This window comes from Molossus molossus, unplaced genomic scaffold (assembly GCF_014108415.1).
Source record: "Molossus molossus isolate mMolMol1 unplaced genomic scaffold, mMolMol1.p scaffold_m16_p_13, whole genome shotgun sequence".
Lineage (NCBI taxonomy): Eukaryota > Metazoa > Chordata > Mammalia > Chiroptera > Molossidae > Molossus > Molossus molossus.
In genome coordinates, this window is record NW_023425348.1 from 71,636,916 (window position 1) to 71,663,956 (window position 27,041).

Sequence of the window (27,041 nt, forward strand, 5' to 3'; positions counted from 1 at the left end):
TCTGAAATCATGTGAATATCTTCTCTCCCAACAATCTTTTTTTTTTTTTTTAATCCTCACCCGAGGATATTATTTCCATTTTTTTGTACAGATAGAGTGGGAGGGAGAGAGAGGAAGGGAGAGAGAGAGAGAGAAACATCGACGTGAAGGGACACATCGAGTGGCTGCCACCCTCACGACCAACCAAGGCCGGGGACAAACTGCAACCGAAGTACGTGCCCTTAGCGGGAACCGAACCCGGGTCTCTCCGGACCGCAGGCCGACGCTCTAACCGCTGAGCCAAACTGGCCAGGGCTCTCCCAACAATCTTTATTTTACTTTTTAATCTCATTTTAATGTCTGTCTTCCCTGTTAGAATGTAAACTCACGAGGGCAGAGATTTTTGTCCTTTTTATTGTTGCTGTATCCCCAGTGCTTAGAACAGTACTTGGCACACAGTAGACCTTCAATAGATATATATTAAATAATAATCATTAGCTGTACACCTCCATATTCTCTATGAGTCTGTGAACGACTTAAAGGCAAATGTGATATTTTCATCATCTTTGTATTTACAGAAAATAAGTACATTACTTAGCAAATGATAATGATTCAATTAATGTTATTTTAAATGTTAAGAACCATGGGTGAATCTGTCATAATATACAGACCTGACTTGTTTTCCTCATCTATAAAGTATCAAAAACAATATATAACTAATTATGTTACTATATATTGAAAGTTATTTTAATATTTCTTTTAAAAATAAAAATCCTTCTAATTTGAAATTCAAGACTCTCAGGGGAAAAGTACTAAATTATATAATATATCATAGGTGAATTTTTTATTAGCTTTGCTTTGCTAGTTTACATGTTTCATGATGTTTTACTGATACAATGCTAAAGTGCCAAATTATTTTTTAAGCAATACTTATTACTTTACCTGTAATGCTTTTAATGTTTCCTTCAATCCTTCTATTTCTTTTTCTTTTATTTCTGTAGCAAGTTGATATTTTCCCTTTAAGTAAAAAACTATTATTTAAGTACTTTCCAGTGTGAATGATATTATTAATAGTGAAATATAAGAGCTCAAGAACCAAAATATCTACTTTAAATATAATACTTCATAGGCTTTACACTTGTATCATCACTACAACTTAAATTTCTAATGATTTCAAACTATTGCAAAATAGTTTGTCCTTTATAAAATTATACATATCATGAAATGGAAAAATCTCATGATAACCTCATTTTATCAGAGCATTCTAAGAACTTACAAATATTGTATAATTAAGTATTTAATTCATATAGCTAGAATAAATATATTCTAATTAATAAGATACAAGTATATTTGTCTTACAAATTTAAGAATATAGAAAAATTTTTAAAAGGTCTTTTACTAAAAATAAACTATAAATTATCAATTATTATAAATTATGTGTTCATTGATATACTCAAAATATTTACTAACTATTAGATAGCTAGAGAAAATATTTAATGCCAGATGAATTTCTAGGATTGTTTGGAGTCCTTTTTTCCAGTTGGTCAATATCCAAACACCAATCACTTTAATGTTTTTTTAAAGAAGGCAATTACATTTAAAAAGCACTAAAAATATATTATACTTAATTGCAGTAGAGAGGAAAGAGCATTAATTTGGGGGGTGAGGAGATCTGGGTCCTAGTCCCAACTTTGCCACTTCAAAATGAGACTTCAGCAAGTCATTTAATTTTCTTAGGTCTCAGTATTCTCAATTGTAAAATAACAGTGATCAGGTAACAGTCTCCATTAGTTTATTACTAATGCTCCTTTCCATTTTGGGGGAACAATTAATACTTAAATACATTTAACTATGCCTTAAATTATAAAAAAAATTAATTAATACCTTTTCTTCTTCCAAGGCACACATCTTCAGTTGTAACTACAAGCAATTTTAAAAATTAAAATACAGGTAAGTAAACTATTAACAGTGATTTACACTGGTCAGTGAGACTATAGATATATTTTACATGATTATTGTTTGAATTTAATATAATGTGAATATGCTACATTTACATTTATTTGGCTTTTGCTTTCTTACCCTTCCATTAAAACTTCCGTAACTGTGGTGAGGCCAATCTCAGATTAAAAGAAAGTAAGTTGCCCAGCCCTGGCCAGTTTGGCTCAGCAGTTAGAGCGACGGCCTGCAGTCGGGAGAGACCCGGGTTCAGCCAAGCGCGTGTACCTCAGTTGCGGTTTGTCCCGGCCCTGGTTGGGTCGTGCGGGTGGCAACCACTCTATGTGTCCCTTTCTTGTCGATGATTCTCTCTCTCTCTCTCTCCCTCCCACTCTATCTGAACAAAAAAAAAAATGTTTTCGGGTGAGGATAAAAAAAGAAAGTTGCCCAGCTGGTATGGCTCAGTGGTTGAGCACTGACCCATGCACCAAGAAGTCACCGGTTTGATTCCCGGCCAGGACACATGCCCAGGCTGTGAGCCCAGTCCCTACTGGGGGCCGTGCAGGAGGCAGCCAATCGATGTTCTCTCTCATCAATGTTTCTATCACTCCCTCCATTTCCTCTCTCTCTGTAATATCACATCAATAAAGATTTAAAAAATTTTTTTAAAAAGAAAGTTTATCATTTGCTTAAATAAATCTAAGTTACTGTGTGAATCACCAATACACTTAACCCACTAGTGATTTACATTATATAGCTTTATTTCTTTTTATACATGTGTTTTTCTAAGTACAAACACCTATATGGAGATGAAGACAAAGAAAAGGATAAAATACAACAGTGATGTTGGAAAGACTAGAAGAAAAAACACTTCCAGAGGATATTTCCTCTGAGCACATTTCTTAGACTTACATTTTCTAATTAGGGACTGAAATAAAATTTGAAGTTGTAAAGAAGATCTATAGAAATCAAAATAACAAAGGAGCTGCTATTCAATTCTTTTTTTTTTTTTTATCCTCACCCGAAGACATTTTCCCATTTTTTTGTTCAGGTAGAGTGGGAGGGAGAGAGAGGAACAGAGAAAGAGAGAGAAACATCGATGTGAAAGGAATGCATCAAGTGGCTGCCACCCGCACGACCGACCAGGGCCAGGGACAAACTGCAACCGAGATACGCGCCCTTAGCGGGAACCGAACCCGGGTCTCTCAGGACTGCAGGCTGACGTTCTAACCACTGAGCAAAACCGGCCAGGGCTGCTATTCAGTTCTTTAAAAATCTTTTCCTTTTTTTCTATTTGTCTACTAGTCTTTCTTAGTTGCTGATGGTTAATATTTATGGAGGCTTCAGTGCATGATAATCACATCCCCTCATCTTTTATATCTCCCTACTTGCATCTCTGCTTTTCGTCAGTGTTATAATTCTAGCTTAGGTAAAGGAGTATTATGGAAAAGGTAAGATCCTAGGATACTCAAACAGAAGAAGGGGAAAAGGGAGAGAAAGAAATAAACACACACACATCACTAACCTAATTTATTTTGGACAGATGAAAACACATCTCCAAGAAAACAGTTTTCCCAATTTTTCTCCATAACTAACTCAATCTACCACATTATACTCTTTATTATCAGTTATGATTAAAAAGAACTTTATTCATTTCCTGCTTTCAATAATACCCTTTTTTTTGTCTTCAGTGTGTATGGAAAACAACTTACAATATTCATAAAGGGGTGAATGCTATATTTAAAACCATAGAGTTTGCCTACCCTTATGAAATTACCTGCTTTTTAAAAACTGCCATTGCTTCTTTGTGTTGCTTTGCTAAAGTTTCCTTTTGATTCTGAAGAGTTTCCTATTTTTAAAAAATGATGAAAAGTTGAAACATAAATTCTAGCAACTCTTTCATTTTAAATTTTAATTGGATTCACTACTTAAATAAAAGTTAAACATATTTATTTATAGCATATATCATTTCATGCTTTTGAAATGCAACTTTAAACCGATTTTATGATTTTTTAAGTGTCATGAAATCAGCATACAATAATTTTGCTTCCAGTTTCTTCTTTATGATAAAATGCATTGCTTTTTAAATAAACTCTAAAAATGTCTTGCTCCAAAGCTTTCTTCAAGAAAATATGTTTCATCAAAAGTTACTAAAATTAACACTCCATGTACACAAGCAGACTATAGTCTTAGTGTTTCCAAAGAAAACGATTTTATTATCTAAGCACAAATGTTCACATAGCAACATATGATTCTTTAAAAGCACTGAAATAAATTTTTACCAAACCAAAATGACCACAGGGTATTTTTCAATGTTTTTTATTTTTCAATTACAGTTTACATTCAATATTATTTTACATTACTTTCAGGTGCACAGCGTAGTGGTTAAACATCATGTATTTTACAAAGTGTTTCCCCTGATATTTCAAAATACTCACCTGGCACTGTACACAGTTATTACAACATTATTGACAATACTCCCTGTGCTGTATTTTACATCCCCATGACTATTTTGTAACTACCATTTTGTATTGTTTAATCATTTCGCCTTCCCTCCCCGCCCCGTTCCCCAACTATCCTCCGCTCCAGCTACCATAGCCTGTTCTCTGTATCTATGAGTCTGTTTCAATTTTGTTTTTTTGTTTATTCTGTTCTTTAGATCCATATAGTCACCTATATGGTATCTGTCTTTCTCTTATTTCATTTAGCAAAATACTCTCTAGATACCTTCATGCTGCCACAAATGTTAAAATTTCATCCTTTTTTCTTTATGGCCGAGCAGTATTCCACTGTACATATGTACCACCACTTTTTTAATCTATTCGTCTACTGATGGGCACTTGGGTTGCTTCCACAGCCTGGTAATAGTAAATAATGCTTCAATGAACATAAGGGTGCATATATTTTTTTGACTTAGTATTTTGGCTTTCTTTGGATACATACTCAGAAGTGGAATCACTAGATCATAAAGTAATTCTATTTTTAATTTTTTGAGGATCCTCCATACTGCTTTCCACAGTATACTAAGGTTTCCTTTTCTCCACATCCTCTCCAACATCTGCTGTTTGTTGATTTATTGATGGTAGCTATTCTGGCAGATGTGAGAAGATACCTCATTATAGTTTTAATTTGCATCTCTCTGATAATTAATGACGTTGAGCACTTTTTTGTATGTCTACAGGCCACCTGCATGTTGTCGTTGGAAAAGTGTCTCTTCAGGTCCTTTGCCCATTTTTTAAATGGATTGTTTGTTTTCATGGTGTAAGTTTTTTATAAATTTTGGGTATTAATGCCTTATCTAATGTACCATTGGCATATCTCCCATTCAGTAGATTATCTTTTCATTTTGGTTTCCTTTGCTGTGCAAAAACTTTTAGTTTGATGTAGTCCTATCTGTTTATTTTTTTCTTTTGTTTCCCTTACCCAAGGAGATATATCAGAAAAAATACTGCTAAGAGAAATGTCAGAGATTTTACTCTACCACAGGTCTTTTTTTTTTTTATCTGCATATACGATTCCATTTCTTTTTTTTTCCCTCACCTCTTTTTCTGGTAGAAGTTGTGTGTTCTATACTTCCAATTCAAGATAACTTTACATTTTTCTTCTATTTTTATCAAATAATACTCTTTGGTAAAAAATTAGGCCTAAAAGTAGCAACCACTTTCAAATGTTACTGTTACTTGACCCCATGTTTCTAAATTTATGTTGATTTAACAATTTAAAATTTTATCTATGAATCTATTATGATAGTTAGGAGTTTAGCTTTCTTGTACAGCCATTAACCTACATCTCCTCCCTCTATACTTCCAACAGAGTTATATAAAAATTGTGGCTTAAATCAACAGTATTTTTACTCTTATGACTATGCAATTCTTATTCAATGCAGAGCCATATAGTATACCACAACTACATTTCTATTCTCATATAACATTTATTTTTCCAGAAGTTAGCAATTACTTTAAAATACATTAATTCTCATAGCTAATTTTTAATAATCATCCTCTGCCACTTGAATTCTGATTCCTACGTCACCTTCTGTACCTGTTTCAATATTGCCAAATAGAAAGGCCATCATTGTCAATTTTTCAGTATTTAGCTGTTAAGATTACTTTCATGGCAAGACATGTCAAGCACTATAAAAATGCTTTTATATAGATAAGGCTGGAGAGGAAATCAGATCTGATTTTTTTAAATATTTGGTTACAATATGTAACAACAACCTAGGAACACGTACAGTTCTGAGGTTTTACTTCTTAAAAAAATATTTTGACTCCTCTATAACACACAATATATTTCTCAGATATGAAATAGTTCACAGTTTCCAGCATTACACTATTATTCTTATTTTCTTTTTCCTCACCAGAGGACATTTTACCATTTTTTGCACAGATACAGTGGGAGGGAGAGAGAGGAAGAGAGAGAGAGAGGGAAACATCGATGTGAAAGGGACACATCGAGTGGCTGCCACCCGCACGACCAACCAGGGCCGGGGACAAACTGCAACCGAGGTTCATGCCCTTAGCGGGAACCAAACCCGGGTCTCTCCGGACCGCAGGCGGATGCTCTAACCGCTGAGCCAAACCAGCCAGGGCTATTCTTATTTTCTTATCATAAAGCCTGAATAAAAATTTTTCTCAGTTTTCTGGAAGCACAAATGTTAACAGCTAAAGAGGGAATTTTCTTGAGAATTTGTTTCAAAAGATACACAATACTCTGAGTATGTTTAGGAAATTTAAAAATTAACTTTGCAATTAAAGATTAGAATACATTTTTAAATAGATGCTAAGAATATTAATCTGAGAAAAAATACTCACATTTTGCCATTTAAGTTCTTGTGTCTCCACAATAATTTTACCAATCTGCTCTTCATATTGAATTTCTGCTTCCTAAGTCAAAAAGAAGATGCTATGAAAATGAGGACTTTAAATCTTCCAGGTTTAGCTCTTTCTATAGAGATAAAAAGAACATATCCCCACCCTTACAACAAGAAAAAGCTGGACAAATTGCAAATTAAATAGACAAACCCATCAGAGAAAAGAAGTCTCAGGCCCAGGCCGATTTGGTTCAGCAGTTAGAACACCAGCCAAAGAGTGCCAGGTTCAATTCCGGTCAAGGGCACATACCTTGGTTGCGGTTCATTCCCAGCCTCAGTTGGGGTCGTGTGGGTGACAACCAGTCGATGTTTCTCTCTCTCTCTCCCTCCCTCCCACTCTATCTGAACAAAAAATGGAGGAATGTCCTCGGGTGAGTATGCATGGATGGATAAATAAATAAATAAATAAAAGTCTCAGATCAGGACTTCCGGTCAAGATGGTGGCGTAGGTAAACGCGGTATCGCGTCCTCCCACAACCACATCAAAGTTACAACTAAACTACAGAACAACCATTATTCAAAACTGCCTGAAATCAAGCCGAACGGAAGTCCTGCAACTACGGAATTAAATCAGCATCCACATCCAGACTGGTAGGAGGGGCAGCAGCGCGAGGGGCGGTGGCGGCAGCGGCAGCGGCGCGATGGGCTGGTCGCACACCCACGTGTGGCGGATAAAATCAGGAGTCTCCCGCAGCTGGGAAGGTCCTTCCTGAGGACTGAGGGGTCCCCGTCCCACACCAGGTGCCCCGCTCAGGGTTCCAGTGCCAGGAAGAGAATCCCCATCACTTCTGGCTGGAAAAACCAGCGGAAACTGAGGCTCAGGGAGGCTGAAGGGGCTGGAGCCCCAGGCAGCTCCTTAAAGGGCCCGCGCACGGACTTATCGGACTCTCTCCCTCTAAGCTTGGAGGGGAGGCAGCTCGAGGGGCGCCAGAGACATACAGGGAAGAACTGAGCTGTTTGGCACTGGAGCGAGGGCTGGAGAGGGGGCTTTCTCGGGGACAAACGTGCTGTAAGAGGCCTTTGTTCCTTTGGTGAGCCCTTCCCGCAGGCGGCAGACAGTCTCCATAATCTGGGATTCCAGCAACCTGGCTCACACTGGTAGCCCCGCCCTGCTGACTCCCTGAGGCCCCGCCCCACCCCACACAACTTTCAAGCCCACCCAAGCTGTTGCCACTTGCTTAACCATAGGCTTGGCCGGTCTTGGATCCTGCTTCAGGTTTTTCCTAAATTCTTTCAAACGAGCAGCATCTGGTGTCAGATAGCCCCATACCTCTGAAAACAAACACAGGGAGGCAGCCAAAATGAGGATACAAAGAAACAGGTCCCAAATGAAAGAACAGAACAAAACCCCAAGAAAAGAACTAAGCGAAAGGAAGATAAGCAACCTAACAGATGCTGAGTTCAAAACACTGCTTATAAGGATGCTCAATGAACTTAGTGAGAACCTCAGTGAACTTAGTGAGGGCCTCAAGAGCATAAAAAAGGACCAGTTAGAAATCATGGATGCACAGTTAGAATTGAAGGAGGCATTAACTGAAATAAAGAATAATTTACACAGCTTCAATAATAGAGTATGTAAATCCAAGGAGCAAACCATCGATTTGGAATATAAGGAAGCAAAAAATGCCCAATCAGAACAGCAAAAAGAAAAAAGAATCCAAAAAAATGAGGATAGTGTAAGGAGCCTCTGAGACAACTTCAAGCGTGCCAACAATCGCATCTTGGGTGTGCCAGAAGGAGAAGAGAGAGAACAAGAAATCGAAAACCTGTTTGAAACAATAATGGCAGAAAACTTTCCTAACTTGGTGAAGGAAACAGACATACAAGTCCAGGAAGCACAGAGAGTCCCAAACAAGATGAACCCCAAGAGGCCCACACCAAGACACATCATCATCAAAATGCAAAAGGTTCAAGACAAAGAGAGAATCTTAAAAGCAGCAAGAGAAAGGCAGCTAGTTACCTACAAGGGAGTTCCCACTAGGCTGTCAGCTGATTTCTCAAAAGAAACTTTGCAGGCCAGAAGGGAGTGGCAAGAAATATTCAGAGTGATGAAAACCAAGAACTTACAACCAAAATTACTCTATCCTGCAAAGCTGTCATTTAGAATCGATGGACATATAAAAACTTTCCCAGACAAGAAAAAGTTAAAGGAGTTCATCACTACCAAACCATTATTATATGAAACGATGAAGGGTCTTTTTGAAGAAAAAGATAAAATGTATGAACAAACAAAATGGCAATGAATACATATCTATCAACAATGGAATCTACAAACAATATGAACAGGTAGAACAGAAACATTCTCATAGATACAGAGAACTTTTTGTTGGTTGCCAGATGGGAGGGGGGTTGGGGGAATGGGTGAAAAAGGTGAAGGGATTAAGAAGCACAAATTCATTGCTAGACTGACAAACCTCAAAGGGAAAGGGGTTGGAGGGGTGGGAAGAAATAAACCAAAGAACTTATATGCATAACCAATGGACACAGACAATAGTGTGGGAAAAGATGGGAAGGGGGCGGGAGTGGGGAGGAGGGGGTCAATGGGGGGAAAATGTGGAACATCTGTAATACATTTTACATCCAACAATAAAGATTTGAAAAAAAATAAAAAAAATAAAAAAAATAAAAAGTCTCAGATCAAACAAGTCATCCAAAATCTGGATAGATACAGGTGCCTGCAGGGAGAACAGAACCACAGCACTTGTTTACCTGGGACATAAGCCACTGAGCACTGATAAAGAAACCTCAACTAAAAGAACTTAATAAATTGCTCAAGGAAGAATGTGGGCTAGTGTAAGACTGTGAATCCCCTGGGGGCCCCAGAAATAAGGAGGTTTATATCTTCTACCAGGCTTTTTTTCCCAGGAAACCCATCAGATACTTATATTATAGGGAAGGATGGGGAAAACCTTGAGAAAGCTTTTTTCTAGTGGTAGTGACTGGGGAGAAGAGCAATTATAAGCCATCTTCCCTTTTTCCCCTCCAGACTAAAAACCTTATTCTGCAGGAGAAAGGACAATAAAAACTATAGCTAAAGACACTAGTGGAAACCCTCTGACACAGGGAAAAGGAACCAACAGCCACCACTGAAAACTCTACCTAGATAGACCTGTCTTCCTTATCTCTCCTAAAGAACAAAAGCCTAATCTACAGGGAGAAGGGCAATAAAAACTACAGCATGACAGCACCCATGGAAACCCACTGGAGCTAGTAGAAGACTAGGAAAATAAAACAGCTCTAGGAGGGGCAGGAATACATGCTAGGTTGAGCATTAAATATGAAGGAGGGCCCTGGCCAGTTTGGCTCAGCGGTTAGAGCCTTGGCCTGCGGTCTGGAGAGACCCAGGTTCGGTTCCCGCTAAGGGCACATACTTCGGTTGCAGTTTGTCCCCGGCCCTGGTTGGTCGTGCGGGTGGCAGCCACTCGATGTGTCCCTTCACGTCGATGTTTCTGTCTGTCTCTCCCTTCCTCTCTCTCCCTCCCACTCTATCTGTACAAAAAATGGAAAAATATCCTCGAGTGAGGATAAAAAAAAAAAAAACAAACACACAAACAAAAAAATATGAAGGAGGGATCAAAACTTGTGAAGCCTGGCCGTTGTGGCTCAGTGGTTGAGTGTCGACCCATGCACCAAGAGGTCACCGGTTCGATTCCCAGTCAGGGCACATGCCCAGTTTGTGGGCCAAATCCCCAGTGGGGGGCATGCAGGAGGTGGCCAACTGATGTTCTCTCTCATAAATGTTTCTATCTCTCTATCCCTCTCCCTCCTCTCTCTCTAAACAAAAAAATCAATAAAGAAAAAAAAGTTAAAAAACACTCCTGTGAAGACCCTACCCTGAGAATCTGGCTTAGTAAGAACATCAGAGAATGCACCTGTTCTCCCACCTGCTGCAACCACCTCACTAGCAAGAAGAAGGAGATACAGAGACTCTCTCTGGGAAGCAGCACAAAAGAAAAACCCAAAGTCAAGCAGAAAGGCCCAAAGCCTGACAGGAAGCAGTTATGTAGAAAAATTCTCTGATATTGTTTAAAATAATGTAATACTCCAGAATTAGCCCACACCATAACACAAGGTATCACTAGAGAAATCTAAAGCTTCAGTTGAAAACTTCCATTAGGTGGACTTGAAAACTGCCTGATTGAGTGTTGAAGGTGTGTCCCAAAACAAAGAGCCCTTCTGCAAAGACTAGGAAGTGTATTTTTTTTTATCCTCCCCCTAGGACATTTTTGCATTCGTCTTCAGACAGAGCAGGAAGGAGAGAGGGAGGAAGAGAGAAAGAAACATTAACACGAGAGAGACACATCAACTGGCTGCCACCCTCACAATCCCAACTGGGGCTGGGGACAAACTGCAACTGAGGTACCTGCCCTTATCGGGAACCAAACCTGGGTCTCTCTGGACAGTGGGCCAACGCTCTAAATGCTGAGCCAAACTGGCCAGGGCATTTTTTTTTTTCTTTTGGCTCCATGTATTTAAAGAAATCTGTTGAAAAAGAAAGAAAAAATCTCTAGCTGATAATTAAGCTAAAGAGCACAATGACTTCAGTGGCCATACATAACAAAAATTGCAGACTTTACAAAATTATTTCAGAAATGTCAAAAACAAACAATGACAAGCAGAAACCTTGGTGAGGAGGAGGAACCTGATTTTCAGGGCTGACACATATTCAAAATGGCCACATCTAGTTTTAAACAAAACATTACAAGGCATGCCAAAAAAAATCAGGAAAGTGTGATCCGTACACAGGGAAAAAATTAATAGGAACTATCCCTGAGCAAGAGCAGATGGTGGACTTACTGGACAAAGACTTAAAATCCACAACTTTAAATATGCTCAAAGAGCTAAAAGAAACCATGTACAAAGATACTGCAACCATTAAAAAGTTCATAAGGAATGTTATGAACATAACATTTGACAATGTACAGAAATAGATCAATCTTCAAAAACCATAAACTACCAAATTTCAACCAAGGTGATATAGACAATCTAAACAGCTCCACAAGCTTTAACTTAAAAGCTCCTTAAAAAGAAATTTCCAGGCCAGATGGTCTCACTGAAGAATTCTATCAAATATTTCAAGATAAGTTAACACTACTTTCACATAGCCCCTTCCATAAAAATACAAGAGGAAGGAACACACAGCAACTCCTTTTTTGAGGCCTGTTTACTGTGACATCAAAACCAAACAAAGACAGTACAAAAAAAGTAAACTAAGACCAATATCTCTGACAAGTTTTGACAGAAAGAAATCCTCAATACCATATTAGCAAATGGAATCCAACAGGGTATAAAAAATTATATACCATGACCAAGTAGAATTTATTCCAGGTATGCAAGGCTAGTACAACAGTTGATCAAATACACAATATCAACATGCTAAAGAATAAAAATCATATGATCATATCAATTGATACAGAAAAGGCATTTGACAAAAATCCAAGGCTTTCATGATAAAAGTCTCAGCCAAGTAGGAATAGAGGGAATTACATCAATCTGATAAAGAACATTTATAGAAACACTACATTTAACATATTTAATGATGAAAGACTAAATGCTTTCCCTCTAAGATCAAGAACAAGACTGGGTTATCTATTTTCACTGTCCTTATTCAACATACTACTGAAAGTTCTAGCTGCTTTAAAGCATGGATGGATGATGTATGAATAGACAGGAAGCGGGAAAGTGGGAGTTGGTGAGGAGCGAGAGGGAGACAGAAAGACAAAGAAACAGATGAGACTTAAGAGGTAAACTGTCTCTCTTTATAGATGATATGATTGTATATATATAAAAAATCCCTAGGAATCTATTTTTAAAAATCTACCATAACTAATAAAAAAAGCTCAACAAGGTCATGGGATACAAGATGAACAACCAAAAATATCAATCACATTTCTATACACTAACAATAAAAATGCAGTTCCCAAAATTAAAAACAACACAATTTATAATCACTCCAGAGAAAATGAAATAAATAGGTATGCACTTGAACATGTACAGAATCTGCATGCTGATAACATACAACGTGGATGGATTATAAACATTATGCTGAGTGAAGAACACTTACCTAAAAGAGTACAAACTGGCCCTGGCCGGTTTGGCTCAGCGGTTAAAGCATCAGCCTGCGGTCCAGAGAGACCCCGGTTCAGTTGCAGCTAAGGGCACATACCTCGGTTGCACTTTGTCCTTGGCCCTGGTTGGTCGGGCAGGTGGCAGCCACTCGATGTGTCCCTTTCACATCGATATTTCTCTCTCTCTCTCTCTCTCTTCCTCTCTCTCCCTCCCACTCTACCTGAGCAAAAAATGGAAAAATTTTCTTGGTTGAGGATAAAAAAAAAAAAGAGACTATAAACTGTATGATTCCATTTATATGAATGTTAGAAAACACAAAACTAACTGAGTCCAGGGAAAAAAAATCAAAAGGATGGTTGCCTAGAAGGGGCATGAATGAGGAAACTTTCTGGGTTGATGGAAACATTTTATATCTTGCATTATATAAGCGTATGTATCTGTCAAAACTCATTGAATATACAGTTAAGATTTATGCCTTCCATTGTATGTAAATTTTACTGTAAAGAAAAAAATCTATAAACAAACATTGAACTTGGCTTAATGACATGCTTTCTGAAGTATTTAGAAGAAAGTGTACTGATGCCTGCAGCTTACTCTGAAATCATCAAAAAATGAAGTGATTTTCCTTAGGTTTTTCACCCCTCAGGTACTTTAACTGCAGGCATTAAGAACGGAAAAGATATTACATTCATTGGCCATAACATGCCCACTCCTAAATCAAGTATTGGCAGGGTGAATACACTGGACCTTCATGAGTGGTTAACACCAGTCAGGATTTACCCGATTCACAATGGTGAGAGGTGGACCCTAACACAATCAGGGCTCTTCCAAAATGGAATAAGGAAGGGAATGTATACCAACAGTAATAAATATTTATGGTCAAAACATATTGAAAAATAAAATAAATGTATACATATTTGAGGGGAGGTACACACTGTAACATGCATATCTTCCCAAAGCAGAACTAAAAATGTGCAAAATACTGCTCTCTTCATGTGGGCCTGGTTATACACTTCTCTTTTAATGGCTGGAGTGGGTTCTGAAATCTCACTATGATTTAAATATTGTTCTAAGCACTTTTTATACATTGATTAATATTAAGTATAATTTTATAAGGTACGTACTCTATCATTGCCATTTTATAGATGAAGACACTGGGTTAACAAGAGAATAAGTAACTTGCCTAAAGTCACATACTAGGTAACCTAGAGAATCTGTCTCCAGAGTCTCTTTAACACACCTTATATTACCTTTAAAAGACTGTGGGTTCTGTAGGACCATATGGATTGTTATGATATACGTACTCCTTTCCTTCAAAAACTTCAGAATTTAATCTTCATGTCCCAAAAAGTTAGAAAACCACCCAAAATCATATTAACTATTTTAAACATAAAAGTATAGTCTGATTATTTGGTAGAACATTTCAAAACCACTACAAATGTTTGTTGAATGGAAAAACAGAACTTTAAGCATTGCTATGAATGTTCTAATATTAATATTTTTCTATTTCAGAAATCATTGTAATAGATTAAGTTGACTAATACGAAGACAGTAGTTTAAACTAATTAGAAAAGAGATTTTTAAAAACATGAACTTGTAGGCTATCCATTGCATAATAAACATATTTATCTAGAATACTTGTAGCTAATCAAACCAATAAACTGTCTAAAAGAGTGATTAGTGTTTCACTAGACAACATGAGAAACTGAATTGGGCAATTTCATAGGAGGTGGATTATGAGTTTGAAAAAGAAAATAAAAGTACCCAGTTACAGTTTTGGCCGCTTTGACATGTGCCTGCTGTACATACTATGTCCCTAAATCTGTTCAGGGTCAAGAATTGAAGAGGTCTGACCAATACACAGCCCATCTTGTAAAACTACAGCCTGAAGCAAGCACTTTGAAAAAAGCATGACACTTTCTAAAGGTTATAAAGAGTAAATAAGCCATCAAATTACTCCTCTTTTATTGTTTTTGTAAAACACTTAAATCCTTGTAGTCCTAAGGCAGCTAATAAAAAATAAACACTTTTAAGGTTCGATATTCTTGGATACTTTATTGAAGTTACAGATGGGATATTCCTACCAAATTTAACATATTTTTTCTCACTGAAAATTTAATAAGAATTCTTATTAATAACTTTTGAAAGCTGTTTGAAGAATGCTTAGAAGATAAAAATAAAAAGTTCCAAAAACAGTAAATACTTTTTAATAGCATGAAGTTAAATTAAAATACTAATATAGAAGTATATTATATAATGTTACCTTTCAGCAATGTAAATAACACCTATTTTATCAGTTTTCCATGTAGTATAAATACATACATTCTACAAATCATTATAATTACAAAGAGGTATGATTCCACTCAGAGCAAACTAATTTTATGGGGCACTGAAATGCTGCTTCACCACATGTTATACCATTAATTGTCCAGTTTTCTTTCACAATTTCCTTAGCAAATCATTGCTATTGTAGAACACTCAGAATTTCCATGGGCTTTTATTTATTGGTAATGTAAAATTCCAAAATTTACTTCTGTTTATTTAATAAATTGGAAGTGTCCTTTCTCTGAACTCCCATAATACTTTCTTCATAATCCATAATATATAATATGTGAGAGTATGATTAATTTGTATGGTATAACTACTAAAATTTAAACTCTCTTAAGGCAAGACTGAGTAGTTTTTCAAAGGTTATCAAATAAATGCATATTTTAAAGTTTGAAAGTTCTGTGGTAGAAATCTTTCATTCCCATTATATAGATAATCTGACTTTGAAATATATATATTTTTAAAACTTTCAATCCACTGCCAATATTTAGAATCTAACAGATTTTACATTAAAGTCCTGATTTCTAGTTTTTCTTCAATAATTGGAAGGGCTGATAGCACAGGGCCTATTTTTCTACATGGCAACAATTTTCTGAAGCTGAATGAGAAGTAGGTTGAACTGAAGACATAGGCTCTCCAGTTCAACCCAACTCCTACCCTATTTGTATCACATGCCACTACCTGAATCCCAAAGGAAGTTGAATTTGTGACCCTTCTGTAATTGTTCATCACTACTTATCAGTTATTCTGTATATCTATCAGATAAGGGAATTTACCAAAAATGGTGTCTAACTTCTAAAAAGCACACATTATAAATTCAATATAAACTTTTTTATTGATTCAGATTGTTTATCTATAGAAATCATTATTAATTTAGAAGATTTTTTTTCAAATATTATAATTACCAATTTAGGTCCATAAGGGAAAGAATGAGTGATATCCCTCTCTCTTTTGTTAATTCCAGCATAGTTAAGTATTAAAATGTAGTTTAGTTGGGTAATAGTCTCTTTCTTTGACTTTATTACCTATTGTGTTTACTTCTTTGAAGAAACTTTATTAACCCTTTACAGTATAGCCCAATTTTATGTTGACCAATTATTCATTCCAGTTAATTTATTTTTTAATTAATTTATTTTTGTTACAGATGTTTCTCCTTTTCCCCCCACTCATTCCCTCTTCCCCATCCCCCCTGCCCTGTTCCCCAGCTTTGTTGTCCATGTCCATTGTTCATGCATACATGCATATAAGTTCTGTGGTTTATCTCTCCCCCTTAATTTATTAAATATATAAATGGAAGAGCATTAGACAAGAAATAGAGAGATCAGAGTACTGGTTTCTTAAAATCTCTGGGGTTTAGGTTGGACTAGAAGCTATCTCAGGTCACTTCCACCTCGAAAATTCTACAATTTCATGATCCTTCAAAAAGAATGATCAGTTAAAATACATCTCTAAGATCATATAGAAAAGGAGAGCAAAGAGAGATGATTCTGACAATCACCATTCACCAGTTCAATAAAGGCTAAGTGAGGCATTTCCACCAGCAGTCTTATGAGGGCTGACTTAGTGTTCAGGACCCACCAAATAGGAGGAATTTTGGAAAATATTCTAGGATTTGAGTTGGAAGTCCAAAGAGGTATCTTCTTAGAGTAGAGGGTGGAAATAAACTAGCCCTCATAAAGATGAAAACTGAACTTCCATTTACCTCAATCTCTGATAGGTAAGATGATTTGCCCATCCTAACGTCTGGAAGCAAAGTAAATCTCTCTGGAGGAAGACAGCATCCAAAGCCTCAAATTTACTTTTTCTTTCTTTAAATTGTTTGTTCTTTATTGGTTTTAAAGAGAGAGGGAGAGAGAGATAGAAACATCAATGAGAGAGAACATCGATTGGCCGTCTCCTGCATGCCCCACACTGGGGATCAGGCCCACAACCTGGGCATGTGCCCTGACCGGAAATCAAACCAGCGACCTCTTGGTACATGGGTCGATGCTCAACCACTGAGCCACACCAACTGGGCCAAAGCCTCAAATTTTCTTTGCAATTTTTCATGCACAAACAGTCGCATTCAATAAAAATTTACCGTACATTCCAGAAGGTCAAATAACAAAAAAATGAAGAGGAAAAAATAGACAATAGAAATGAATCTACAAGAAGTCCAGATATTAAGACTTTACAGACATAAACTTTAAAATATATGAAATATTATGCTCAAAAAATATATAACAAAATGAATTTCAGCAGAGGATTGAAAATTATTTTTTAAAAAAAACACAGAAATTTTAGAACTGAAAAATACAAGAAATAAAATTAAGAACTCAATAGATTGATTTTATTAGAAGATTAAATAAATGAAAGAAATTACTCCTGAACTATAAGGACAGAAGAAAATAACCAAACTAAAACATGAACAGAAAAAGGAAAATATAAACAAAAAAATCAGTAATGATATAGGAGATTTGAATAAGATGGACAAAGTTGACCAAATTCATATTTGTAGAACACTGCACCCAAGAAATACAGAACACACATTATTTCCAAGTTCATCTATGTTGAAATATTTACCAAAATTGACTATATGCTTTTTTTTTTTTTAATCCTCACCTGAGGACATTTTTCCATTTTTTGTTCAGATAGAGTGGGAGGAAGAGAGAGATAGAGAAACATCGACGTGAAAGGGGCACATCGAGTGGATGCCACCAGCACAACACAACCAGGGCCGGAGACTAACTGCAACCAAGGTACGCGCCCCTAGCGAGAATCAAACCCAGGTCTCTCTGGACCGCAGGCCGACGCTCTAACTGCTGAGCCAAACCGGCCAGGGCAACTACATGTTTTGCTAGAAAGCAAAGCTCCACAAATACTAAGTGAATGAAATTATATAGAGCATATTTATCTGATATAGAATTATGCTAGAAATCAATTTTAAATTTGACTAAAAATAAAATTCCCAAATATTTGTAAAAGTAGTAGTACACATCTAAATAACTCAAGTCAAAAAGAAATTATAATAAAAAGTAGAAAATAACTTGAACTAAATGATAATAAAGATAAAATATATAAAAATTGTGGGATCCAGCTAAAGCCATGCTGAGAGAGATTTATAGCCTTAAATGCTTTATATTAGAAAAACAATGTTAAAATTAATTAACTAAATATCCATCTCTAAAGTTCAAGACAAGAAGAACAGAAAATTAAATAAGAAATTAATAAAGATAAAAGAGATCAATAAAACAAATAAACACGATAGCCTAGTTGGTGTGGCTCAGTGGTTGAGAATCAACCCATGCACCAAGAGGTCGCTGGTTCGATTCCCAGTCGGGGCACACGCACAGGTTCTGGGCCAAATCCCTAGAGAGAGCATGCAGGAGGCGACCAGTCGATGTTCTCTCTCATCAATGTTTCTATATCTCTCTCCTTCCTCTCTCTCTCAAAATCAGTAAAGAAAAAAAAACTTAAAAACACACACAAAAATGTTCACAGTAGCTTTAGTCATAATAGTCAACAACGTGAAACCATGCAGGTGTCCATCAATAAATTAATTGAAAAAAAAAAACTGTATTACATTTATTAACAGAATACTGCTGAACAATAAAAAAGGAACAAACTACTGATATGTTCAACAACATGAACAAATCTCAAAAACACTGTGCTGAATAAAAGAAAACTTATGTAAAAGAAAAATACTATGTAATTCCATTATTATACATTTCTAGAACAGAGATAAACTAATCCATGGTGAAAAAATAAGAACAATGGCTGACTCTGGGTGGATAAAGATGAGAGAATAAGAAAGAACAAACATGAAACTTTCTGTGGGTAAAAATAATGTTCTATATCTTGACAAGGGTTGGGGGTTACACAGCTGTATGATTTATTAAAACTCATAAAATGGTGCACTTAGAAACTACACAGTTCAGCCCGGCCAGTGTGGCTCAGTTGTTGAGTGTTGACCCAAGCGCCAAGAGGTTGCTAGTTCGATTCCTGGTCAGGGCACATGCCCAGGTTGTAGGCCCAATCTCTAGTGTAGGGCATGCAGAAGGTGGCCAATCAATGTTCTCTCTCATCAATGTTTCTCTCTTTCTCTCTCCCTCTCCCTTCCTCTCTCTCTAAAATCAATAAAAAAAAAACTATACACTTCATTTTATATTAAAAGAAAAATACATAAAGAAATATTAAACTGGCCCTGGCTGGTTCTGCTCAGTGATTAGAGCATCGGCCCGCGGTCCAGAGAAACCCATGTTCGGTTCCCACTAAGGGCACGTACCTCAGTTGCAGTTTGTCCCCGACCCTGGTTGGGATTGTGTGGGAGGCAGCCACTCAATGTGTTCCTTTCACGTTGATGTTTCTCTCTCTGTCTCTCTCTTCCTCTCTTTCCCTCCCACTCTGTCTGAGCAAAAATGGAAAAATGTCCTTAGGTGAGGATAGAAAAAAAGAAAGAAAAAGAAATATTGAACTGTATGTTAATGATATGCATATTGAAGTATACTAATTTCAAACTTACATGGAAATGCATCAGGAAATAAGACTAGCCCTGGCAGGTTTGGCTTAGCGGTTAGAGCATCGGCCCACTGACCCAGGAGTCCAGGAGTCATAGGTTCTATTCCAGTTAAGGGCATGTGCCTTGATTGCAGTTTGGTCCTGGGCCCTGGTCAGGGTCGTGCAGGAGGTAGCCAGTTGATGTGTCTCTCTCACATCGATGTTTCTCTCTCTCTCATTCCTTTCTCTCCTTCTCTCTCTCTCTCTCTCTCTCTTTCTCTCTCTCTCTCTCTCTCTCTCCCTCTTTCCCACTGTCTGAACATAAATGGAAAAATATCCTTGGGTGAGGATTTAAAAATAAATATGACTAGCCCTGGCTAGTTTGGCTCAGCTGTTAGAGCATCGGCCTGCAGACCAGAGGGTCTCAGGTTCAATTCCGGCCAAGGGGACCTATCCAGGTTGCAGGTTAGATCTCTAGCCCCAGGTCTGGGTTGTGCAGGAGGCAACCAATAGATGTCTCTCTAACACTGATGTTTCTCTTTCTCTTTCTCTCTCTCTCTCTTCCTCCCTCCCTCCTTCCATTCCACTCTCTCTAAAAATCAAAGGAAAGACATATCCTTGGGTGAGGACTAAACAAAATAATAATAATAATAATAATAATAATAATAATAATACCAATGATAGAAGGATATATATGAGATCAAGCATAGAATCTGGGTGATGGGTGTGTTAGATTCCTAATACTTTTGTAACAAATTACAAAAAATTGTCTTAAAACAACTCAAATTTAATTCTGGAGTCAAATTTAGTTCTAGAGTCAAAAGTCTGAAATGTTCTTACTGAGCTAAAAATAAGGTGTTGGCTGGGTTGAATACTTTCTGAAGTCTCTAAGGGAGAATTCCTCACTTCTTCCAGCTTCCACATGCTTTCCTTGACTCATGGCTTCCTTTCTCCATCTTCAAAACCAGCAGCATAACATCTTCAACTCTATCTGTGACCATGCCCCCTACTTCTATCATCACATCTTTTTCTCTGATTCTGATAACTCTTCCTTCCTCCTTTTTTTTTTTAATCCTCACCTGAGGACATTTTTATATTTATCTTCAGATAGAGCAGGAGGGAGAGAAGGAGGAAGAGAGAGAGAGAGAAACATGCATGTGAGAGAGACACATCAACTGCATGCCACCCACATGACCCCAACCAGGGCTGGGGACAAACTGCAACCGAAGTACATGCCTTTAGCGGGAACCAAACCCAGGTCTCTCTGGTCCGTGGGCCAATGCTCTAACCGCTGAGCTAAATTGGCCAGGGCTTTTCCTTCCTTTTACAAGAATACTTGTGAATACACCGGGCCCACGTGAAAAAATCAGCATAATCCTATCTCAAAATTCATAACTTGATCACATCTGCAAAGTCCCATTTTGCTGTGTAAGGTAACATATTCAGAGGTTCTGAGGACTTCATCAGGGTGTCATTATTCTGCCTACCAGAGTGGGTTTTTCGATGCTCAGTGTAAAATTCTTTTAACTATTATATATTTTTAGACTTTTCCTTATAATATTTGGGGGAGATTAAAATCCAACAATATGGCCCTGGCCGGTTTGGTTCAGCGGTTAGAGCGTTCGCCTGCGGTCCGGAGAGACCCGGGTTCGGTTCCCGCTAGGGGCATGTACCTCGGTTGCAGTTTGTCCCTGGCCCTGGTTGGTCATGCGGGTGGCAGCCACTCGATGTGTCCCTTCCACATCGATGTTTCCCTCTCTCTCTCTCTTCCTCTCTCTCCCTCCCACTCTATCTGTACAAAAAAATGGAAAAATGTCCTCGGGTGAGGATAAAAATAAAATAAAATAAAATCCAACAATATGGATCAAGTGCTATCATTATAGTAAATGTGAAAATCAATGAATATCTTTACCCAATGAGAGAAAAAATATCCCCTTTTTAAGAATAAAGTTCTTTCAATGAGGAATGTTATTAAAAGTAGTATATGCACCTGCATTTGGTTATTAAAAACACTGTTCCTGAACTTCCGGTCAAGATGGCGGCATAGGTAAACGCAGTATCGTGTCCTCCCACAACCACATCAGAGTTACAACTAAACTACAGAACAACCATCATTCAAAACCGCCTGAAATTAGCTGAATGGAAGTCCTACAACTACGAAATTAAAGCAGCAGCCACATCTAGACTGGTAGGAGGGGCGGAGGGGTGACGGGCAGGTCCCACACCCACGTGTGGCAGATAAAAATCAGGAGGACACCTCAGCAGGGAAGTGAGGACTGAGGGGTCCCCGTACCACACCAGGTGCCTGGCTCAGGGTTCCAGTGCCAGGAAGAGAAGACTCCATAACTTCTGGCTGGAAAAACCAGCAGGAACTGAGGCTCAGGAAAGCTGAAGCCGCTGGAGCCCCAAGCACTTCCTTAAAGGGCCCGCACACAGACTTATCGGACTCACTCCCTCTAAGCTCGGAGGAGAGGCAACTCGAGGGGCACGAGAGACATACAGGGAAGAACTGAGCTGTTTGGCATTGGAGTGAGGGCTGGAGAGGGGGCTTTCTCCGGGACAAACATGCTGTCAGAGGCCTTTGTTCCTTTGGTGAGCCAATCCCTGGGGCGGCAGACAGCAGCCATATCAGAGACTCCAGCAACCTGGCTCACACTGGTTGCCCGGCCCTGGTGACTCCTTGAGGGCCCCGCCCCACCCAACTTTCAGGCTCACCCAAGCTGTTGCCAGTTGCTTAATCATAGGATTGGCCGTTCTTGGATACTGCTTCGGGTTTTTCCTGAATTCTTCCAAACAAGCAGCATCTGGTCTCAGATAGCCCCATACCTCTCATTAAGTAATACACAAAAACAAACACAGGGACCCAGCCAAAATGAGGAGACAAAGAAACAGGTCCCAAATGAAAGAACAGAACAAAACCCCAAGAAAAGAACTAAGCGAAATGGAGATAAGCAACCTAACAGATACTGAGTTCAAAATACTGCTTATAAGGATGCTCAATGAACTTAGTGAGAACCTCAGTGAACTTAGTGAGGGCCTCAAGAGCATAAAAAAGGACCAGTCAGAAATGATGGATGCACAGTCAGAAATGAAGGAGGCATTAACTGAAATAAAGAATAATTTACACAGATTCAATAGTAGAGTACGTAAATCCAAGAAGCAAACCATCGATTTGGAATATAAGGAAGCAAAAAATGCCCAATCAGAACAGCAAAAAGAAAAAAGAATCCAAAAAAATGAGGATAGTGTAAGGAGCCTCTGAGACAACTTCAAGCGTGCCAACATTCGCATCTTGGGGGTGCCAGAAGGAGAAGAGAGAGAACAAGAAATCGAAAACCTGTTTGAAACAATAATGGCAGAAAACTTTAACTTGGTGAAGGAAACAGACATACAAGTCCAGGAAGCACAGAGAGTTCCAAACAAGATGAACCCCAAGAGGCCCACACCAAGACACATCATCATCAAAATGCAAAAGGTTCAAGACAAAGAGAGAATCTTAAAAGCAGCAAGAGAAAAGCAGTTAGTTACCTACAAGGGAGTTCCCATAAGGCTGTCAGCTGATTTCTCAAAAGAAACTTTGCAGGCCAGAAGGGAGTGGCAAGAAATATTCAGAGTGATGAAAAGCAAGAACCTACAATCAAGATTACTCTATTACTCTATCCTGCAAAGCTGTCATTTAGAATTGATGGCCATATAAAGAGTTTCCCAGACAAGAAAAAGTTAAAGGAGTTCATCATACCAAACCATTATTATATGAAATGATGAAGGGTCTTTTTGAAGAAAAAGATAAAATATATGAACAAACAAAATGGCAATGAATACATATCTGTTGACAATGGAATCTACAAACAAAATGAACAGGCAGAACAGAAACATTCTCATAGATACAGAGAACATTTTGTTGGTTGCCAGATGGGAGGGGGGTTGGGGGAATGGGTGAAAAAGGTGAAGGGATTAAGAAGCACAAATTCATTGCTAGACTGACAAACCTCAAAGGGAAAGGGGTTGGGGGGTGGGAAGAAATAAACCAAAGAACTTATATGAATAACCAATGGACACAGACAATAGTGTGAGAAAAGGCGGGAGGGGGGCGGGAGTGGGGAGGAGGGGGTCAATGGGGGAAAAATGAGGAACATCTGTAATACATTCTACATTCAACAATAAAGATTTTTAGCCCTGGCCGGTTTGGCTCAGCGGTTAGAGCGTCGGCCTGCGGTTCTGAGAGACCCGGGTTCGGTTCCCGCTAAGGGCACGTACCTCCGTTGCAGTTTGTCCCCGGCCCTGGTCGGTTGTGTGGGTGGCAGCCACTTGATGTGTCTCTTTCACGTCGATGTTTCTCTCTCTCTCTCTCTCTCTCTCTCTCTCTCTCTCTCTCTCTCACCCTCTCTCTCCCTCCCACTCTACCTGAACAACAACAACAAAAAAAAAAACAAAGATTTTTTAAAAAACACTGTTTCTGTTGCTACCCTGAAATTTTTAAAAAGACTTTTAAGGAAGCTTATTTCTCAATTGGAAATATAAACAGAACAAAATCCAATGTTTGAAACATAACAAAACAGAATATAAAAATTTAAAGTTGCCCTGGCCGGTTTGGCTCAGCAGTTAGAGTGTCGGCCTGTGGTCCAGAGAGACCTGGGTTCAATTCCGGCTAAGGGCATGTACCTCGGTTGCAGTTTGTCCTCAGCCCTGGTTGGTCGTGCGAGTGGCAGCCACTCAATGTGTCCCTTTCATGTCGATGTTTCTCTCTCTCTCTCTCTCTCTCTGTTCCTCTCTCTCCTTCTCACTCTACCTGAATAAAAAATGGAGAAATGTCCTCGGGTAAGGATAAAAAAAAAATTTAAAGTTATCTAAAGTTGCTTCACTTAGAAAAGATATCATTTTAAGCAAATTTTACAAAAATTAGTTATTTTTAATGCTTCTCCAGATATCCTTTTTAAGCAGAATTTCTTCTTTGTTAAACAGACTTTTGTTATTTTGATAATAAGCTTTAGATAGGATGAACATTGTGGTAATTAAATTTTCTTATTATAACAACAAATTTCAATATTTTTAAATCCTAGAACAAGGTTCATATGATAAAAATGTTGTTTCACATCTCTTTTTTCCCCCTCACTTAACAGCTCATTTTCAGGAAGTCACCAAATTCTATTGACTCTTCTTTCTGTCTCTTCTATTCTATCTTCATAGTTATATAGAAGTCCTAGTGACCTCCATCTCTAGATCATTACAGCAGTTTTAGAGTTTATTTTTCTCTCTTTAAAATCTTACCAACTCCAAACTATCTTGGAGAGTTGACAACATACTCTTTAAATTTACAACCAGAGTCTCAGAAATGAAATATTTTTAGGCAGTTATGAACAATATATGTCTCTTGCTTAAATGAAAGATCTTTTACAATTTTATACTAGATAAAAATCTCAAGGTTATCACTTTAAAACTTAGAATATTTTATTCTTTGAGCTCAGAATACTTACTATATACATTTATTTTGTCACTTAATCATGTATTGCCTTGTTTCATCATTTAATCATTTCATAGGTACCTAATTCATAACCTTAATAAAAAATGTAATCTCCTAAAGAACAGGTTTTTCTAATCCATAGTGTCTAACTATAGTGTTATCTATGCATTTCAAGGCACTCAATAAATATTAGCTGATTTATAAAGTACCTAACAATCTAAAAATGTACTATATTTTTTGCTTTGGTTTATAAATTCTCCTTCTTTCCCATTCCCTGACGTCAACTAAATCTATCCTTTTCTTTTCTGCTTCATTATTTGGACCATATTTCTTCTTTCCAAATAAAAGGTTATTTTGTTGCCGTGGCTGGTTTGACTCAGCCGTTAAGAGTGTTGGCCTATGGACCAAAGGGCATGTACCTGGACTGCAGTTTCCATCCCTGGCCCCCGTCAGGGTTGGTCGGGAGGCAACCAATCAATGTGTCTCTCTCACTTCCATGTTCTTTCCTCTCTCGCTCTCTCCCACCTTCCCTTCCACTCTACCTAAAAATCAATGGGAAAATATCTTCTGGTGAGGATTAAGAATAAATAAACAAATAAGTTATTTTGTTAGGTCTATTTTTTTTTTCTTAAACAAAGAAAATGGACAAATCAAGTTCTCTGATTAAAATAGCATTTTAAAAGGGTACATACCCTTCGAATACGTAATTCTTCCAAAGCTTCCAGTAAACTTGTTCTGAAATCTAATAGCTGAATAGAAAACAATGTCTCTGAAGAACTTTGAAGAGCAAAGGTAGATGATGATGAGTCAGTTTTAAAATCATTCTCCATGCTAACATTTATTTCCTATAATATAAAAGGGGGGGGAGGGTATTTAATCTAGGTTTTTCCAGTAAAGCACAGTTATAACAACATGTATCCCATAATCCTCCACATTTAACAGTGAATAAGTTTTGTCATTACTCCTATTCTGATCTTGATATACAAAGCACTTAGCAAAGAAAATGACTGAATTTCATTTCTCTGTGACTGAGTCTTTTCTGTTACCATAGTCCCCTTGAGGACTACATTTCCTCCCCCAACATCGGTCTCCTAAAGGCTGGGTTCCTAATGCTTCAGTCAAGGCTTGGCCCTTCACTAACTGTTTTATACCAAGGCTGAGATAAACACTGTGCCTCCTAAACTATGCCTTGATATAAAGCACTTTGTAAGGATGGTGTAAATATTAATTAATAGCAATGCAATCTTTAAACCCAACAAAGTTCCTCAATGTTTCTATTTCTCTCTCCTTCTCCCTTCCTCTCTCTTAAATAAACAAAAACATATATTTTTTAAAAGATTAAACACAACCCTGGCCAGTTTTGCTCAGTGGTTAGTGCGCCGGCCCATGGACCAGAGAGGCCCGGGTTTGGTTCCTGCTAAGGGCATGTGCTTGAGTTGCAATTTGTCCCCGGTCCCGGTTGGGGTTGTGTGGGTGGCAACCACTCGATTTGTCTCTCTTACGTCGATGTTTCTCTCTTTCTTCCTCCCTCTCTCCCTCCCACCCTGTCTGAAGATAAATGCAAAAATGTCCTCAAGTGAGGATTAAAAAAAAACAAAAAACGGTTAAACACAGTTACCATATGAGCCACATTCCTCTCCTAGGTACTCAAAAAAACACTGTACATGAATGTTCATAGGAGCATTATTCATAAAAGCCAAGAAGTAGAAACAACCCAAAATGTCCATTAACTAATAAATACAAAGTGAGCACAGAACCACTCTTTGAACAATGTTAGTCCTCAAAAACATTTATGATAAATTGCACAGAGCAGATGATCAAATACACTTTAATTAGGTTCTTAGCATATGCAGAGCACTATGTGAATTTCTCAGGATATGAGCTCACAACCTGGTTGGAGAGCCAGACACAGAAACCAAC

General features: G+C 37.8%; 1 protein-coding gene across 1 annotated transcript in view; it reads right to left on the minus strand.

The window, feature by feature from the left end:
• Window positions 1–25,951, minus strand: part of CCDC73 (coiled-coil domain containing 73) — a 96,278-nt gene extending 70,327 nt beyond the window's left edge. The window contains exons 1-5 of the mRNA XM_036258588.1: window positions 25,814–25,951; window positions 6,729–6,800; window positions 3,692–3,763; window positions 1,864–1,899; window positions 922–996 (exon numbers count right to left, since the gene is read on the minus strand). Of these exons, the coding sequence (XP_036114481.1) occupies window positions 922–996; window positions 1,864–1,899; window positions 3,692–3,763; window positions 6,729–6,800; window positions 25,814–25,951 (393 nt within the window). The remainder of the gene's footprint in view (window positions 1–921; window positions 997–1,863; window positions 1,900–3,691; window positions 3,764–6,728; window positions 6,801–25,813) is intronic.
• Between the last annotated feature and the right edge of the window lie 1,090 nt (window positions 25,952–27,041).